This window comes from Taudactylus pleione, unplaced genomic scaffold (assembly GCF_031769625.1).
Source record: "Taudactylus pleione unplaced genomic scaffold, aTauple2 ptg000098l, whole genome shotgun sequence".
NCBI lineage: Eukaryota > Metazoa > Chordata > Amphibia > Anura > Myobatrachidae > Taudactylus > Taudactylus pleione.
In genome coordinates this window covers 152328-169043 of record NW_028284500.1, presented here as the reverse complement: position 1 = coordinate 169043, position 16716 = coordinate 152328, and the positions used below count along the sequence as shown (strand labels likewise).

General features: G+C 49.8%; 1 protein-coding gene across 5 annotated transcripts in view; it reads left to right on the top strand.

The window, feature by feature from the left end:
- Positions 1 to 16716, top strand: part of GRID2IP (Grid2 interacting protein) — a 153802-nt gene that overhangs the window by 115931 nt on the left and 21155 nt on the right. For all 5 annotated transcript variants that reach the window (XM_088470328.1, XM_088470327.1, XM_088470330.1 and 2 more), the window contains 5 exons: positions 1757 to 2179; positions 2484 to 2571; positions 3195 to 3272; positions 3545 to 3741; positions 4063 to 4218. In XM_088470328.1, the coding sequence (XP_088326454.1) occupies positions 1757 to 2179; positions 2484 to 2571; positions 3195 to 3272; positions 3545 to 3741; positions 4063 to 4218 (942 nt within the window). The remainder of the gene's footprint in view (positions 1 to 1756; positions 2180 to 2483; positions 2572 to 3194; positions 3273 to 3544; positions 3742 to 4062; positions 4219 to 16716) is intronic.

The following is a 16716-nucleotide window of genomic DNA, read 5'->3' as shown; positions in this document are numbered from 1 at the left end:
TCCCCTCAGATCCAACTAAACATGGCCTCTGAAGCATTGTATCCCAGACACGCCCTTGACACTCCCCTAACACACCCATGATACAGCTCCTTTTTCACAGACATGCACTTGACACTCCCCTAACACGCTCATGATACAGCTCCTTTTTCACAGACATGCCCCTAGACACTCCCCTAACATGCCCATGATACAGCTCCTTTTTCCCAGACACGCCCATGATACAGCTCCTTTTTCCCAGACAAGCCCATGATACAGCTCCTTTTTCCCAGACAAGCCCTTGACACTCCCCTACAGCTCCTTTTTCCCAGACACGCCCCTTGACACTCCCCTAACATGCCCATGATACAGCTCCTTTTTCCCAGACACACCCATGATACAGCTCCTTTTTCCCAGACAAGCCCATGATACAGCTCCTTTTTCCCAGACAAACCCTTGATACAGCTCCTTTTTCCCAGACACGCCCCTTGACACTCCCCTACACGCCCATGATACAGCTACTTTTTCCCAGACACGCCCCTTGACACTCCCCTACACACCCATGATACAGCTCCTTTTTCCCAGACAAGCCTTTGATACACCCATGATACAGCTCCTTTTTCACAGACAAGCCCTTGACACGCCCATGATACAGCTCCTTTTTCACAGACACACCCTTGACCCTCCCCTAACACGCCCATGATACAGCTCCTTTTTCCCAGACACGCCCCTTGACACTCCCCTACACACCCATGAAACAGCTCCTTTTTCCGAGACAAGCCCTTGACACGCCCATGATACCGCTCCTTTTTCACAGACACGCCCTTGACCCTCCCCTAACACGCCCATGATACAGCTCCTTTTTCCCAGACACGCCCTTGACATTCTCCTAACACGGCCTTGATACCGCTGCTTTTTCCAAGACACGCCCATGATACCGCTCCTTTTTCCCAGACACGCCCTTGCCACTCCCCTAACACGCCCATGATAGAGCTCCTTTTTCCCAGACACGCCCTTGACACTCTCCTAACACGCCCATGATACAGCTCCTTTTTCCCAGACACGCCCTTGACATTCTCCTAACACGGCCTTGATACCGCTGCTTTTTCCAAGACACGCCCATGATACCCCTCCTTTTTCCCAGACACGCCCTTGCCACTCCCCTAACACACCCATGATAGAGCTCCTTTTTCCCAGACACACCCTTGACACTCCCCTAACACGCCCATGATACAGCTCCTTTTTCCCAGACATGCCCTTGACACTCCCCTAACACGCCCATGATATAGCTCCCCAGACACGCCCTTGACACTCCCCTAACACACCCATGATATAGCTCCCTTGACACTCCCCTAACACGCCCATGATACAGCTCCTTTTCCCGATCACTTTAGGGCACCTACCAGTCTCCACCCTGCTATGCCCAGGGATCCCAATCCCCTTCTCAAGTGTTAGCGATTCCGTATGCAATTACAAAGGCATAGGACACTTGGGTTCGCATGTGCAATAAGAAACTCCTGGACTTTTGCGCATACGCACTAGCAAAACATCGCTCAAACGCAGAAACATCGGAAACTCTCTCTGACTCAGGCCCTTTGTCGGGCCCCATTGTTCCGGTGGTAAGTAAATTCAGTGGGTACAGGGTGAGCAGTGTGATCCCCTTTTGACCCAGGGGACCATGTGCACCTTGCACCAAGTAAGATACGGCCAATACATTGTAGTCACTGGACTATTGGAAAATCAATTCACTCTTTTGTTTTTTCTCTTCACACTTCCGCAGATGAGTTTTCAGGATGAGCAGCTGAGCTGTGCTCCACCAGAAGCTAGCACTACCAGCGAGTCAGCAGGCAGCAGCGAGGATGGGAGCTCTCTCACCTATTCTTCAGTGTCCGACCACATCCCCCCACCACCTCACAGTCCCCCTCCACCACCACCTCCTCCACAGCATCCCAGAGGAGAGCCATTCATCTTGAAGGAGACATGTAAAGCAGCACCCCTGCCCTTCTCTCGGAGTCTGGGGAGCTGCATACCCCCATTACCTCCAGCTCCTCCTCCTCTGCCAATACCCCCTGTCCCTCCCGCACCACCTCTGGAGCCTTTGGCGCACCGCAGCATGCACCGCCGCAGTGAATCCAGCCACATGAGTGTGAAGAGGCTGCGCTGGGAACAGGTGGAGAATTCAGAAGGGACGATATGGGGGCAGGTGAGTAACCGAGGTTGCATGTATTTGTCTTTGCAGAGTATTGGCCATAGCAAGTCATCTGATTGTTTTATATGGGTTATAACTCCTTTAGTTAGATCCATTATGCACCATTTCTGCCCTTACTACATTGCAGTAGCGTCTGTCCTCACCTTTGTTATTTCACTGGAATTTGTAATATAGAATTGCCCACTGACCATTCATGCACTATTTGGATTCAGTTCCCCTGCTGAGGTCTTTGGTGGCTCCATCCTTGTTACTGCTCGTTCTTCTGTGAACGTAAATACTATTTCCTTTCATTCTACAGCTGGGGGAGGACTCAGACTATGAAAAATTGAGTGATATGGTGAAGTACCTGGATTTAGAGCTGCATTTCGGTACCCAGAAACCATCACGTAAGACGATTCGGACCCTTTGGTGTTATAAACCCCAGTCTCCTCTCCCTGGAAATATCCAGAAAGATTATTATTAGTTTTCCAGTTTACACCTCATACATTACTTAGTTTATTTACAAAGGGTCCAACTTGTTTGGTGCTGCAGACCTCTTGTGGAGCCCTAGACATAAAGAAGAAATAGAATACTATGGGGTCTAGTTACTAAGCAGTGTTAGGAGTCAGAGTGAAAAGTGATAAGGTGCCAGCCAATCAGCTCCCAACTGTCATTTTTCAAACACAGCCCGTGAGATGACAGTTGGGAGCTGATTGGCTGGCACCTTATCACTTTCTTATCACTTTTCACTCTGTCTCCTAACACTGCTTAGTAAATGGACCCCTATGCTTTTTGTGCCCTATGTATTGCACACGCACTAAAGCAATGTTGTATATAACAGGTATTCTACCTATTGGCTACATAGCATGCAGACATCTAAGCCTACACAGGCTATATTCACATTGTGCTTTATGCCCCAGTGAATTGATTGGCTGCCTGCTTTTGGATATTAGTTCAGCCCATAAGTGGCTGCATTGAGACAATAGATACATCTAATCCCCAGCCTAGCCTGTGCTCTCTCCTCTTACAGTCCTCCCAGTGTTGCCGGAATCCATGAAGAAAAAGGGCGCTGTTGAAATTCTGTCTCACAAAAAGGCCTATAATACAGGTACGAGGATTCAGCAAGCCTAAAACAAGAAAGAAGGGGGGGAAGCTGGCTGCAAAACTTATAGGCCCCTGGTATTCAGTGTAATCACGATGTAAATTAAACTGGATTTACCTAATGTTGTTATTACATTGCTATGTGCACAGGGAACCAATGTGCATCCTGCCCCAATAGAAAAGCTTGGGCCTTATAGCAAATGGCCTCTGGTCAAATGTCTGTGTGCAGGGGTTGTATAGAGGATAATAGAAGGCGTTACCAGCTGTCCTCTGTTTCAGCTATCCTTATTGCGCACTTAAAGCTCACGCACCAGGAGCTGAGCCACATCCTGATGACGATGGAGAACGAGAGACTGGAGCCCTCGCACATTAAGCAGCTGCTGCTCTACGCTCCCAGCGAGGAGGAGAGGAAACACTTCCAGGCCTATGTGGGGAGCCCTAGCAAGCTGAGCGAGCCCGACCAGTTTGCATTGAAGGTACAGCAGAGATTGGGTTCTCAGCATACACTGAGGGTTTATTTCAATGAATGGGGAGGAAACAGAGCAGGTAGACCAGCAGGTCAACTACAGCTGGGGAACCACAGGATGACTTAAACTGGTGTTCTAACCTGGCTATAGTGGGGAATCGTATATGGATTGTCCATGTGTTTATGTGCTCGTATATGGAAGTGATCACACTAGATGGAAGTATACAGTGACACCAATGCATATTATTAACGATAGCTATACATGATGTGGTTTTAAGCTGGCCCTGTGCCGAGATTTCGCCAATGTAATGCTCTTCTGGATTGTCCGCAGATGATGGCTGTCCCAGAATACAAGTTGCGCCTGAGAAGTCTCCTATTTAAAAGCACCTTGCAGGAGAAGACGGAAGAGTTCCGGGCCAGCTGTGATTGTGTCCTCAAGGCCTCTGCCGAGCTCAGAAATAGCAAGAAACTGGCCAAGATCCTGGAGGTGAGCTGACTGAGGAATGTCTTACACTGGGTCCAGCTTCATATCCCCAGTGGATGGTGGTACTTGTGGAATCTAGGGGGTACTGTATTACTGTAGATTACAATCTGTTTTTACACCATTAACACCACAACTGCCACCCAAGGCTGGTTAATCTTCGGGAGGGGAAACCCCATTTTATTTTTGGGGTCCCTACTTTCCGAGGACTTGTTTTATATTATGGCAGGGGAGCCCCATGCTGTGTGTCTCCCTCCTAGAGCGTATGCTCCCTGGCTGGTTCAGCATGGTGTTGGCTATTGGAAAATCGTGGGAGACCCAACGCTGATTCCCCCCCCGATTTTTCAGTACCAGACCTGGCTGACAGGTACGGAGCTGGTTATGGATTTAGAGGGGGACCCTATGCAATTTTTCATTTTTAACACTTGCATTGCTTTTAACCCTAAGAGGCATTCACAGATCATAGAGATCTGTGCAGGGCTTCTTCCAAACTCGTCTCCCACAGGCAGCTCTATAGCTTGGGCAGGTTAGTTGTCATTTTTGCGTCAGTTTTAAAACTGACCTTTAATAATATCCGGGTTCTACAATCGTCTATGTAAAAATATCGATTGTTGGTCAGAGGTACTAACTTGTTCTAAGTCAGGTTTTTGGTCATTTTGCGGACAGTTTTGACTTTAGTAAATCTCTGATTTGCAAAACCAACGGGAAATCATCATAAAACACAAAATCAATCTTTAGTAAATTTACTCCTAGAAGTCAGAGAATAAATGGAATTTGATATTGGCAAAGTTTGTAAAATTATAAAAAATAGACACAAGGCAAAACCGAAACATCAATATTAGATGGCACCATTAAGACATTAGGTGGCGTCTACATGGTGGAAGTGCTCTTAGCCTGTGTACAGTATGTCAGGGACATAATGTATATAGGCAGAATCCCATAGATGATACAAAGTGATTCTCTATATGTGCAGAAATAAGTAATACAACAATTCTGATGCACTGCGGTGTTAGGATAGACAGTACTAGATAAAAAAAACAAAAACATGCAGATAGAATACAGCTCTGAGCTGTCAGAAATATTAGACAAATTCAACGATTAGAGAAGTATGTGTACGTACTTTGTGGATGAGATGTGGTCTAATGTCACATTTATTAAAATATTAGAAAATGCTAATTAAAAACAACAATATAACAATATTCCTGAGGCGGTAGTCTTTCAGTGAACTAGCAGGGATGTCCCATACTGCATACTTAGTCTAATACCGCTCTTTACACACAGTACAAGTATCTGCCAGGTACAGGTAGAGAATAAAATAGCCGGCATTACGAGCACAGATTGGCCGCGGTAACTAGTCAATGTCAAGGCTTTGGGAAAACAGATTGGCCTAAGACAGGGGTGGGGAACCTCAGGCCCGGGGGCCGTATAAGGCCTGCAGAATCATTTGGTCTGGCCCCCTGAGCTTGTTTCTGCTAGCCTCATCTGGCTAGAGCCTAGAATAGCACCCTGCAGCCAGAATCTATGCATTAGTGTCCCCTGGAGTGTCCTTAGGACGCTTCAGACGGTCACACCGCTGCCCTTACAGCTCCCTGGAGCATCCTCAGGATGCTCCTGGCATTGCTGTAATATTGGAGATTGTGGCCCGCTGCCGTGCGACGTCACACGGTGGGTGCGTGGCCTACACCGGGCCCGCGAATAATGTTATATATACCAAAATGGCCCTCAGCAGAAAAAAGGTTCCCCACCCCTGGCCTAAGACCATATCTTAGTGTTGAGAACAGGTACCTTAGATAGGAAGAATGCAGATGTAGGCATGAAGGCCTACAGATGTAGGCATGAAGGCGTGGGTACCTATTCCCATGCCAACTACAGGAAACACGCTGGGGCCCCCCGGGTCGGTAAGGTACTGTAGATATTGTTACACCTATTGAAGCTGAATTATCAAGAATATTTCTTCTACTTCCACTAGCTTTTGATGACCGGTGCATATTAATGTTACATTACAGAAAACGTAGATCTAGAACAGTTCTAACACTTGTCTAAAATGTTCCACTAGCATGATATCACAGTGCATGTGGCCAATATAACTGAGCTGTGACAATCTACTTACAGTGCAACCGTCTGTGAGTGTGGCCCTAATGGCTAGAACTGTGCGTGACAACACTGGGTTGGTATATAATAGGGAAGGGGGTTCTGGGAAGGTCTTATACACAGGACAGACAATAGATGAAGAGGTAGCAGAAATCCCCCCTAAGTTTACACATCACTTGCACAGATGGATGAATGTGTTCATAGAATATGCATTTCCCTGTATCAGGCACTATTAATGACATACAATATTTAAGGTAATTGTCTCTTTAACTATTCTCTGTTGAATACATGTGGGTTACTTTATATATTTATTACTGTGTATACCTTGGGGTATAGCTGGATCCTGGATCCTCGGGCACCACGGAGTTAAAGCTTTCAGCTGCTCCCAGGATGCACTTGGGTCCAACCTCCCCTATACCCCGCCCCCGAGCCACAGGCACCTCAGTTTAAGATGGTGCCCGGCCGGAGTCGGGTCACCCTGGGGGGGGGGAGCTGCAGGAGCAGACCCCTAAAGCTTTTTATTTTAACTTAGTTAAATTTATTTATTTTTTACTTCAGTTTTTCTCCAGAGCGGCAGCGCTGGGCTGTCTGTACAGACGCCCACGCTGCCGCTCCTTCTCCCTGCTGGCGCTGCGACGCCAGCACTGAACTGGGGATCGCGGCGGGGGAAGCCAGAGTCTGTACTAGCCGGACTCTGGTTTCCCCCGGGACTGCTGCCGGAGACGCCGGGGAGATCAGGTAAGCCGCGCACCGCTGATTAGCGGCGGTGCGCGGGTTCCTTGTAAATGCAGTCCCATGCCCCCGGTCTAGGGGACAGACCGGGGGCGCTAGCGGTGGCGGCGGGCCCCCCCTCCAGTGGAGGCATACCCCGCCAGACCACTAGACCACCAGGGTAAATTATGCGGCAAGCGGGATGCCGGCAACCCGGGGGTTAAATATGCTAGCCAGGGGAGGAAGCCTTCCCTGTCTAGCGGCTCCTCCCCTCAGCGCGCCTTTCAGCACGGAGTCTGGCGTCACTGAGCTGCAGCTACTCGGCCACTCCTCCTCTGAGGTCTCCAGCGGCCATTTTCTTACTGGCAACGCAGATCTTCAGGGAGCACGCGGACCGGTCCCCCTGTGTACCTCTCCCCCGACAAGGACAGTGTACACAGCACTATAGCCCTCCCAGACACTGAATCTGGGAGGTTGATTGTAGTGGAAAGGTGCAGTGAGTATATCTTCCTGCATGGTATGTGACTTTTGCTAGTGCTGCCTGTCTGTGTCTTTTTTCTACTTACTGTCAGCTTATACCTATCCCTTTCCTTCTCCTACAAGCCCTACAGGTGTGCGGGGGAAGGGTGTTTCTACAGACCTCGCCTATATAAATCACGTATTTGTGAGGTCCGTCACATACAGTTGTGTGCTACACAGTACCATATTGTGGGCTGTTGTTCAGCACACTGGTGAGTGCGCACGTTTTCTTCCTAAGTCATGTCTGAGGAGGAGATTGAGCACTCCGGGGCTCCGGTATTGTTCTCCTGCAGGCGTTGTTCTGCAGGAGTGGATAGGGAAGATTTGTCACAGGACGGCCTGTGCGGACGGTGCCAGGCGCTCCCTGGTATGTCTAAACCTCCCATGTCGCAGGAGCCACCATGGACGATGTTTTCCCAGGTGCTGGTGTCCATCGCGGACCGTCTGTTGGTCCCGACTGCCGCCCCTACTAGGGCGTTGCCTCTGCCTGCCATCCCCCATTCCCTGGGTGTCCCACAATTATTGCAGACTCCCCCGGGGTCTCAGCCTGTTGGTCCCTATGCGGGGTTGCCAATGTATATTCAGTCCACCCCTGTGGCGCAGCAGGCGGTGGTGCCGTTTCAGGGTCCTGTGGCAGCTCCTCCACCCTGGGTGGATGCGCTTTCCCACACTGTCCAAGATTTGGCGGCAGCATCTTCGGCTTTTCAGTCGATGTTGCGCAGTGACATGCCCTCCAGGGCGTCTAAACGCTCAGTCATGGCGCAGGCTGCGCATCTTTCGGATTCTGAGGGGTCCTCGGATGATGGTGAGGTGCAGGATGACTCAGCCTCAGATGCCTCAGTCCAGGAGGTAGACACTAAGTCTTCCATCAATGTGCGGGCTCTGGTTAAGGCGGTGCGGGCCATTCTTCTGATTGAGGATGAGGCACCCGCTCCCAAGTCGAGGTATCCTAGTTTTAAAAAAGCTAAGGTTACTTCTGCAGCGTTCCCCTTGTCTGATCAGTTGACTGATCACATGGCGGTGGCCTGGCAGACACCCAGTAAGCGTTTCCTGCCACAGAAATGCTTGGCGTCCAATTATCCATTCCCGGAAGCGCATTGTAAGAAATGGGAAACTCCGCCTGCAGTCGATTCCCATGTAACACGCCTCATCAGGAGTGCTACTTTGCCATTGCCGTCTATATCCTCGCTGAAGGATCCTACGGACATGAAGGTGGAGACTTGTCTAAAGTCTATTTATTCTCTCTCAGGGGCTGTAGCCCGGCCGTCCATGGCCATCTCCTGGGTGGCCAAGGCCATTGAGGGGTGGGCCAACGCCTTGGAGGACACGTTTACGGATGAAGCTCCGGACGTCCAGAGGGCGTTGTTAGGACAGATGAGAGATGCCACCTCCTACATTGGAGAAGCATCTTTGGATGCTAGCCTGTTGACCTCTAGGGTTTCGGCGGCAGCAGTGTCTGCTCGTAGATCCTTGTGGTTGCGGTCTTGGAGAGCAGACGCGGATTCAAAGAAAGGCTTGGAGGCCTTACCTTTTAATGGAGAATTACTATTTGGTCCGGACCTGGACAAAATAGTAGATACCCTGGCAAAATCCAAGTCAGCCTTCCTCCCTTCAGCTACTACACATGCTAAGGTCCGGAGCTCGGCCTTTCGTTCCTTTCGGGTTCAGGGCAAGGCAAAGGGTCAGTCCTTCCCGAGGCAGTCCGCACCCAAGACCGCCTCAAAGCCAAAGAAGCAAGCCTGGAGTGCTAGGCGCCCTTCTTCCAAGCAAGAAGATAAGCCTTCTGCGTGATGGGACGGGCCTCCCTCTGGGGGACCCCAGAGTGGGAGGCCGACTTCTTCAATTCGCCCAGTGCTGGCACAATACCACCACGGATGCCTGGGTGCGAGAAGTGGTCTCCCAGGGGTACGCCCTGTCTTTTCGGCACAGGCTGCCTGGCCAGTTTTTTTGCACAAGTCCTTCTCAGGACAAAACCAAGGCCTTGCAGGTTCAGGAAGCCATAGAGGCCTTGCTGACGGCGGGGGTCATTATACCCGTGCCACAGTCTCAACGTGGGATGGGGTATTACTCTACGCTGTTTCTGGTGCAGAAACCCAATGGCTCTCATCGCCCCATCCTCAATTTAAAGTCCCTGAACAGGTTTCTCAGGGTTTCCAAATTCAGGATGGAAACTTTGCGTTCCATCATTCTGGCGATGGAACCAGGGGACTATATGGTCTCCCTGGATATCCAGGACGCCTACCTCCATGTGCCTATAGCAACATCGTACCAACGGTTTCTGCGGTTTGCTATTCTCCACAACCACTACCAATTCAGGGCTCTACCCTTTGGTCTCTCCCCGGCACCAAGGGTATTTACCAAGGTGATGGCGGTCATGGCGGCTCATCTTCGGAGCCAGGGAATACGGTTGCTACCGTATATAGACGACCTCCTCTTGCTGGCAAGCTCCCCGGAGGTACTGATCCAGCATCTCCACCTGACGGTCGCTTGTCTACAGACGCACGGCTGGTTGATAAACTGGAAGAAGTCCTCCCTCATCCCATCACAGCGGATGGTTCATTTGGGGGCCCTGCTGGACTCTCGTCAGCAATGGATTTTTCTGACTCCAGAGAAGGTCTCCTCCTTACAGCTGCGGATTCACAGTTGTCTGAGCAGTGGCAGAGTGTCGGTGAGAGTTTTGGGGTCCATGGTGTCGGCATTCGACATGGTGGAGTTTGCCCAGTTCCATTCCAGGCCCCTGCAGGGGCTGATTCTTTCGGAATGGAACGGATTCCCACACAGGATCCGCTCTCAGATGCTGGTGTTGTCCTCGGAGGTGCGTCTGTCCCTAGCCTGGTGGCTGCAGACGGCTCATCTCCTAGAGGGGCGCCCCTTTTGGATCCCGGAATGGGTTCTGCTCACGACAGATGCCAGTCTCCGGGGTTGGGGGGCGGTGACAGGCTCCTTGTCACTTCAGGGTCGTTGGTCGGCGGAGGAAGCGCTTCTTCCCATCAACATCCTGGAACTGCGGGCAGTATACAGAGCCCTGCAGTTGTCCGGCACCGCTCTTCACGGAAGGGCCGTTCAGGTGCAGTCAGACAACGCCACCACGGTGGCGTACATCAATCACCAGGGAGGGACTCGCAGTCGAGCTGCGATGTCGGAGGTGTCCCGCGTCCTGGCTTGGGCGGAGCGCTATCTTCCAGCTCTCTCAGCAGTTTTCATCCCAGGAGTCCTCAATTGGGAGGCAGACTTCCTCAGCCGTTACGACGTGCATCCCGGGGAATGGTCGCTTCATCCAGAGGTATTCCAACTACTCGTGGACAAGTGGGGGCTGCCAGAGCTGGACCTGATGGCGTCCCGTCACAATCACAAGCTGCCTGTGTACGGGTCAAGGACAAGGGACGCAGGCGCAAGTCTGATAGACGTGCTGTCGGTGAAATGGCTGTTTCAACTGGCTTACTTGTTCCCTCCGATATCTCTGCTGCCTCGGGTCCTGCGCAAGTTCAAACAGGACGGATCACACTGATCCTGGTGGCTCCAGCGTGGCCCAGAAGGCCGTGGTACTCCGATCTGCGGAGCCTGTCCATCGATGCTCCGTACCTCCTACCTCAACGGCGGGACCTGTTGTCTCAGGGGCCCTGTCTTCACCCGGATCTGGGTCGACTATCTTTGACGGCGTGGCTCTTGAGACAGCCGTCCTGAGGTCTCGGGGCTTTTCTAGCTCCGTTATTACCACCATGCTGAGGGCGCGCAAGCCTGCTTCCGCGAGGATCTATCACAGAGTGTGGCACACTTTCTTTCAGTGGTGCGAGGCCAGAAACTATGATCCCCAGGTGTTCCGGGTTTCGCGTATTCTGGCTTTCCTTCAGTCGGGTTTGGATTTAGGATTACGTCTTTCTTCGCTGAAGGTGCACGTGTCTGCTCTGTCGGTGTGGTTCCAGCGCAGGATCGCTGCTATGCCGGACGTACACACCTTTTTCCAGGGAGTTTTGAGAATCCAGCCTCCCTTTGTGCCACCTGTGGCCCCGTGGGATTTGGCGGTGGTTCTTCGGGCCTTACAGGGTCCGCCTTTTGAGCCCTTGGAGTCAGTGGAGCTCAAGTGGCTAACTTTTAAAACTGTTTTCCTCTTGGCAATTGCTTCTGCCAGGAGGGTTTCAGATTTGGGGGCGCTTTCTTGTCGTCCCCCTTTTCTGATTTTTCATCAGGACAGAGCGGTGCTTCGCACTCGTCCTGAGTTCCTGCCTAAGGTGGTTTCCAGGTTCGACATTAATCAGGAAATTGTTGTACCAGCCTTTCAGTCGCCTGATCTTTCGGCTGGGGAGGCTTCCTTAGACGTTGTCCGTGCTCTCCAGGTTTATGTGGACCGGACTAGTTCTGTGAGGAAGTCGGATTCTTTGTTTATCCTCTTTGGTTTTCACAAGAGGGGTTGGCCTGCCAACAAACAGACTCTAGCCCGTTGGCTTCGTTCTGTTATTATTGAGGCTTATATGCAGGAGGGTTTACCTGTTCCAGCCTCTGTTAAGGCTCATTCCACTCGGTCTGTGGGCCCTTCTTGGGCTGCTAGCCGTGGCGCCTCTGCTGTTCAGCTCTGTAAGGCGGCCACCTGGTCTTCCATTCAGACCTTTTTGAGGTTCTATGCGTTTGACACCTTTGCCTCTCAGGATGCATCCTTTGGGCGCCGGGTTCTCCTATCAGCACAGGAGCGTCCCCGCCCTTAGTTGGACTGCTTTGGGACATCCCCAAGGTCACCCTGTGGACCCCTATGGACCCTGAAGTAGAAAACGAGATATGGTAAGAACTTACCTTTGTTATCTCTGTTTCTACGAAGTCCATAGGGTCCACAGGGCACCCGCCCTGACGCACCTGGCTTCATATGGGCTCTGTGACTGGTCACCGGTTTTCCGTCTCCCATTTCTGTGAGTATGGTTCTTGTGTGTTCCAGTCTTCCTTCTCTCTGTTTCGTCTCCTCCTCCGGCCTGGGCTGCTTACCAACTGAGGTGCCTGTGGCTCGGGGGCGGGGTATAGGGGAGGTTGGACCCAAGTGCATCCTGGGAGCAGCTGAAAGCTTTAACTCCGTGGTGCCCGAGGATCCAGGATCCAGCTATACCCCAAGGTCACCCTGTGGACCCTATGGACTTCGTAGAAACAGAGATAACAAAGGTAAGTTCTTACCATATCTCTTGTTATTTGCAAATAAGCAGTAATGTAATCTACACAAATACATTTGTAGCCCCCTTGAATTGCAGCATAGTTTAACCCAGTGGTTCTCAAACTCGGTCCTCAGGACCCCACACAGTTCACTTTTTGCAGGTCACCCAGCAGGTGCACAGGTGTATTCATTACTCACTGACACATTTTAAAAGATCTACAGGTGCAGCTAATTATATCACTAGTAATTATGTGAGGAGACCTGCAAAACATGCACTGTTTGGGGTCCTGAGGACCGATTTTGAGAACCTGTGGTTTAACCAGTTGCACATTTTGTACCGTGCAGCTGGATCTCTCTGTGTTTCATCAAATTCACTCTTGTAAAGCTACCTACACACTATACAATTATTGGGCCGAATTTCGAACAATCGGCTGATCGGCCTCATTTATTATATAGTGTAGATGCACGATCGTTTCAGAGTTTCACAGATGAAACGGTTAGAAAACATGCACTGCAGTGTAAGGATTATCCATTATCTGATCTGTTGGTGAAGAATGAAAATCTCGGCCTCAATCTCCCGATATTTAGCAGTGTGTGTGCATTGTCAATAATCTGCCCAAGTTTTTTATGTTATTATTATTATTATCATTTATTTATATGGCGCCACAAGTGTTCCGCAGCACCTTACAAAGTACATGAACAAATATGTAACCAGTGCCTTACATTACAAAGCAGGACATGGACTTGTATAATAAACATTGCTATATTAGCGACCTTTACGCCCACATAAGCAGCCGAGTGTTGGTTGCCCTAGTGGGGAGTAAGAGATTAATTAAATTACAGTAGGGAGAAGCACAATAGGGTAGAGGGCCCTGCTCGAAAGAGCTTACGTTCTTTAAGGGAGGGGTAAACGAACAGGAGTGACACAGATAGGGTAGGCGGGGAGGAAGGAAGATGTAGCAGCAAGTTAGGATGAGAGCTGGAAGGCTTTAATGAAGTAGTGGGTCTTAAGAGCTCGTTTGAAAGATTTGTAGAGAGGTGCAGAGTCTGATGGGGAGAGGGAGGGAGTTCCAAAGGTGGGGAGCAGCGCGGACAAAATCTTGGAGGCGGGAGTGGGAGGAAGTAATCGATTGGCATGAAAGGTGGCGTGTATTAAGTGAACGAAGAGGGCGGACAGAAGAGTGAATGGAGAGGAGATCAGAGATGTACATGGGAGAGTAATTGGTGAGGGCTTTGTAAGTGAGTGTGAGAACCTTGAATTGGGTTTTGAAAGGGAAGGGGAGCCAGTGGAGAGCTTGTAAGAGAGGGAAGGCAGATGTAGAGCATTTGGAGAGGAAGATAAGTCGAGCAACAGCATTGAGTACAGACTGGAGAGGAGATAGATGGTATTTAAGGAGGCCAGATAGGAGGAGGTTACAGTAGTCCAATCTGGAGATGACCAGTGAGCGTATGAGGGTTTTGGTGGCATCCTGGGTGAGAAAGGGTCTGATCTTTTAAATAATCTTGAGATGGAAACGATAGGACTGCGAGAGCTTCTGAATATGTGGTTTGAAGGAGAAGGAAGACTCCAGGATGACTCCAAGACAACGCACTTTGGGACTAGATGAGATAGTTATGCCATCTATTGATAAAGAAATAGTGGGACATGATGTTATGTGGGAGGGTGGGAAGACGATCAGCTCAGTCTTAGACATATTAAGCTTGAGAAATCGCTGGGACATCCAGGAAGAGATAGCAGACAGACAGTTAGAGATACGAGTGAGGAGAGAGGGGGAAAGATCAGGTGAGGAAAGGTAGATCTGAGTATTATCAGCATAGAGATGCTAATGGAGGTCAAAAGAGTGGCTGAGTTTACCTAGAGAGGACGTATAGAGAGAGAATATGAGAGGTCCAAGAAGAGAACCTTGGGGAACACCTACTGTAAGAGGCAGTGGTGGGGAGGAGTCGTCATGAGAGGAAACAGAGAAGGAGCAGTCAGAGAGGTAAGAGGACAGCCAGGAGAGGGCAGAGTCACGTAGACCAAGGGAGTGAAGGCTATGCAGCAGTATGTTCTCCTGTCACTATGTCATCCTCCTTGTGGGTGGACTTATGTAAAATCGGTGTGGTGTGGTGTGGTGTGGTGTGATGGAGAATCGGTAGCTTCTAAAAAAAAAAGAATTGCATTTGTGTAGCACAGATAATGGGGCTTTCAATTTGCCGAAAAATCGCCCCATTCCTCGTCCTGATCAAAAAAATCTGACAGTGTGTAGCTAGCTTAACACTCCAACTTACAATGTCCTTTATATGATTTTATACTGTTCAGATCTTTATTAGCTACTGTGTGTACTTTGCATAGTGAGTAATTCCTCGCTTTTAATTGATAGAGTTAATGCTGCTTTTGTATCAGTGGCTGAAGTTCATAAAGAAGCCATTAATTGGCGCTTTCGGCAATAGCCCATAAAAGCATATTGATTTTGGGAAGCCAAGGAAAAGTTGCTACATTTGCAATGCGGACAAATCAAAGCTGGCAAAAACTAGGAGTGCTAAGGGGGAAGGGAGGGGGAGCGTTGTTATAACGGCTGACTGCGGCACTTGTGTCGGAGATACCCAGTTACTGACCAAGCATTATTATCCATTATTATAAATCTGCTGGACTCTCTTCAGAGAGATAATTAATAAGGGACATTTGTTTAGAGTAAGTGTAAAATTCCTTATGTTTTTCCCCTGCAAATAATGCTTACATGTAGTACTTACAGTCTGGCCATGCACTGGCTGCACGCGAACTGCTCACAGTGACCCCTGACAGATGAACGCCCATCCCCTCTAATGCTAGTTACACACTGTGCAATAATCCGGCCAATCAGTTGTGTCGGTCCCGAAAAAACTGCATGTAGAAAACATCCCCTCAACGATCTTTAGGGAAATGTATCATTGTCATAGGAAGTATGGGATCGATATGAAATACCGCCGGACGCATGTCAAATCCCAACGCCGGAAGACCGGCAACAGAAGATCCCGACAGGTATTACCCTACCCCTCCCATAACCCTCCCTTAGGGGTGTCTAACTCTAACCTCCCCCCAAGTGCCTAACCCCCCCTGTAAGTGCCTAAACCTAACCCCCCCTTCCCCACAGCCTAAACCTAACCCTCCCAGGGGGGGTGCCTAGACCTAACCCTCCCCCCCCCCCTCCCACGGCTATCCGCGCCTGCCGCCCAGCTTACTGTACCTTCGTTCGGTATGCCGGGCGTCGGGCTCCCGACATAGGGTTAATGATAGGCATCGGGATTTCGATGCCTATCATTAGACCCCTGCAGGGATTAGACAGTCGGGAAGCCGGCAGGCAGCATTTCGACAGTTGGCTTCCTGACTGCATCCCAATTGTATAGTGTGTTTACATGAAATCAAATATTCTCTGGATCATTTTGGCTGTCAAAATAAAATATTTCGGCTCTTTCCACTGATCTGTCATGTGTGTACCCAGCTTATATCAGACGCCTCCAGCGTCCATTAGCTCACGCCACCGTGCACCCAGCACCTAGCTCGTTACTGCTCTTGTTTGGCAGAAACTCACTTAACAAAAAAAAATTGGGTGATTTATAATAAGAGTCAGGGGATAAAATGGCAAAAAGGTAGGATGCCAGGGTAACTGCATATTGGGTAGGAGCACACCAGTATTTGGTAAGATGTCTTAAACTGATTTCCTTCTGTGGAGATTATAATGAAAAAATATATATTATTTTGTTAGCTGGTTTGCCTCTTCCTCCCTTCGCAGTACCTCTAGTCTCGTTTCCAGTGTATCAGAGGCATGATGATTGGCAGGTGAGGTAGAGGTACTGGGAAGTACTAGTATACCTTGGTAGCTAACTAGCTATAGATAAAGCCAAGTAACAAGTTCTGTAATGGTATGATAAATGAATTCTGCCACTGTTTGCCCTAATATATAACCTCCTGAGATGAGGCGCTTACCTCACTCAGCGGCAAAATCTCCCCTTCTGCCATAGGCACAGATGCATTCTGACTAAGCAAGGTCCGTTACCATGGTCTTTGACTATGAGGTGTATATGTGAGCCAG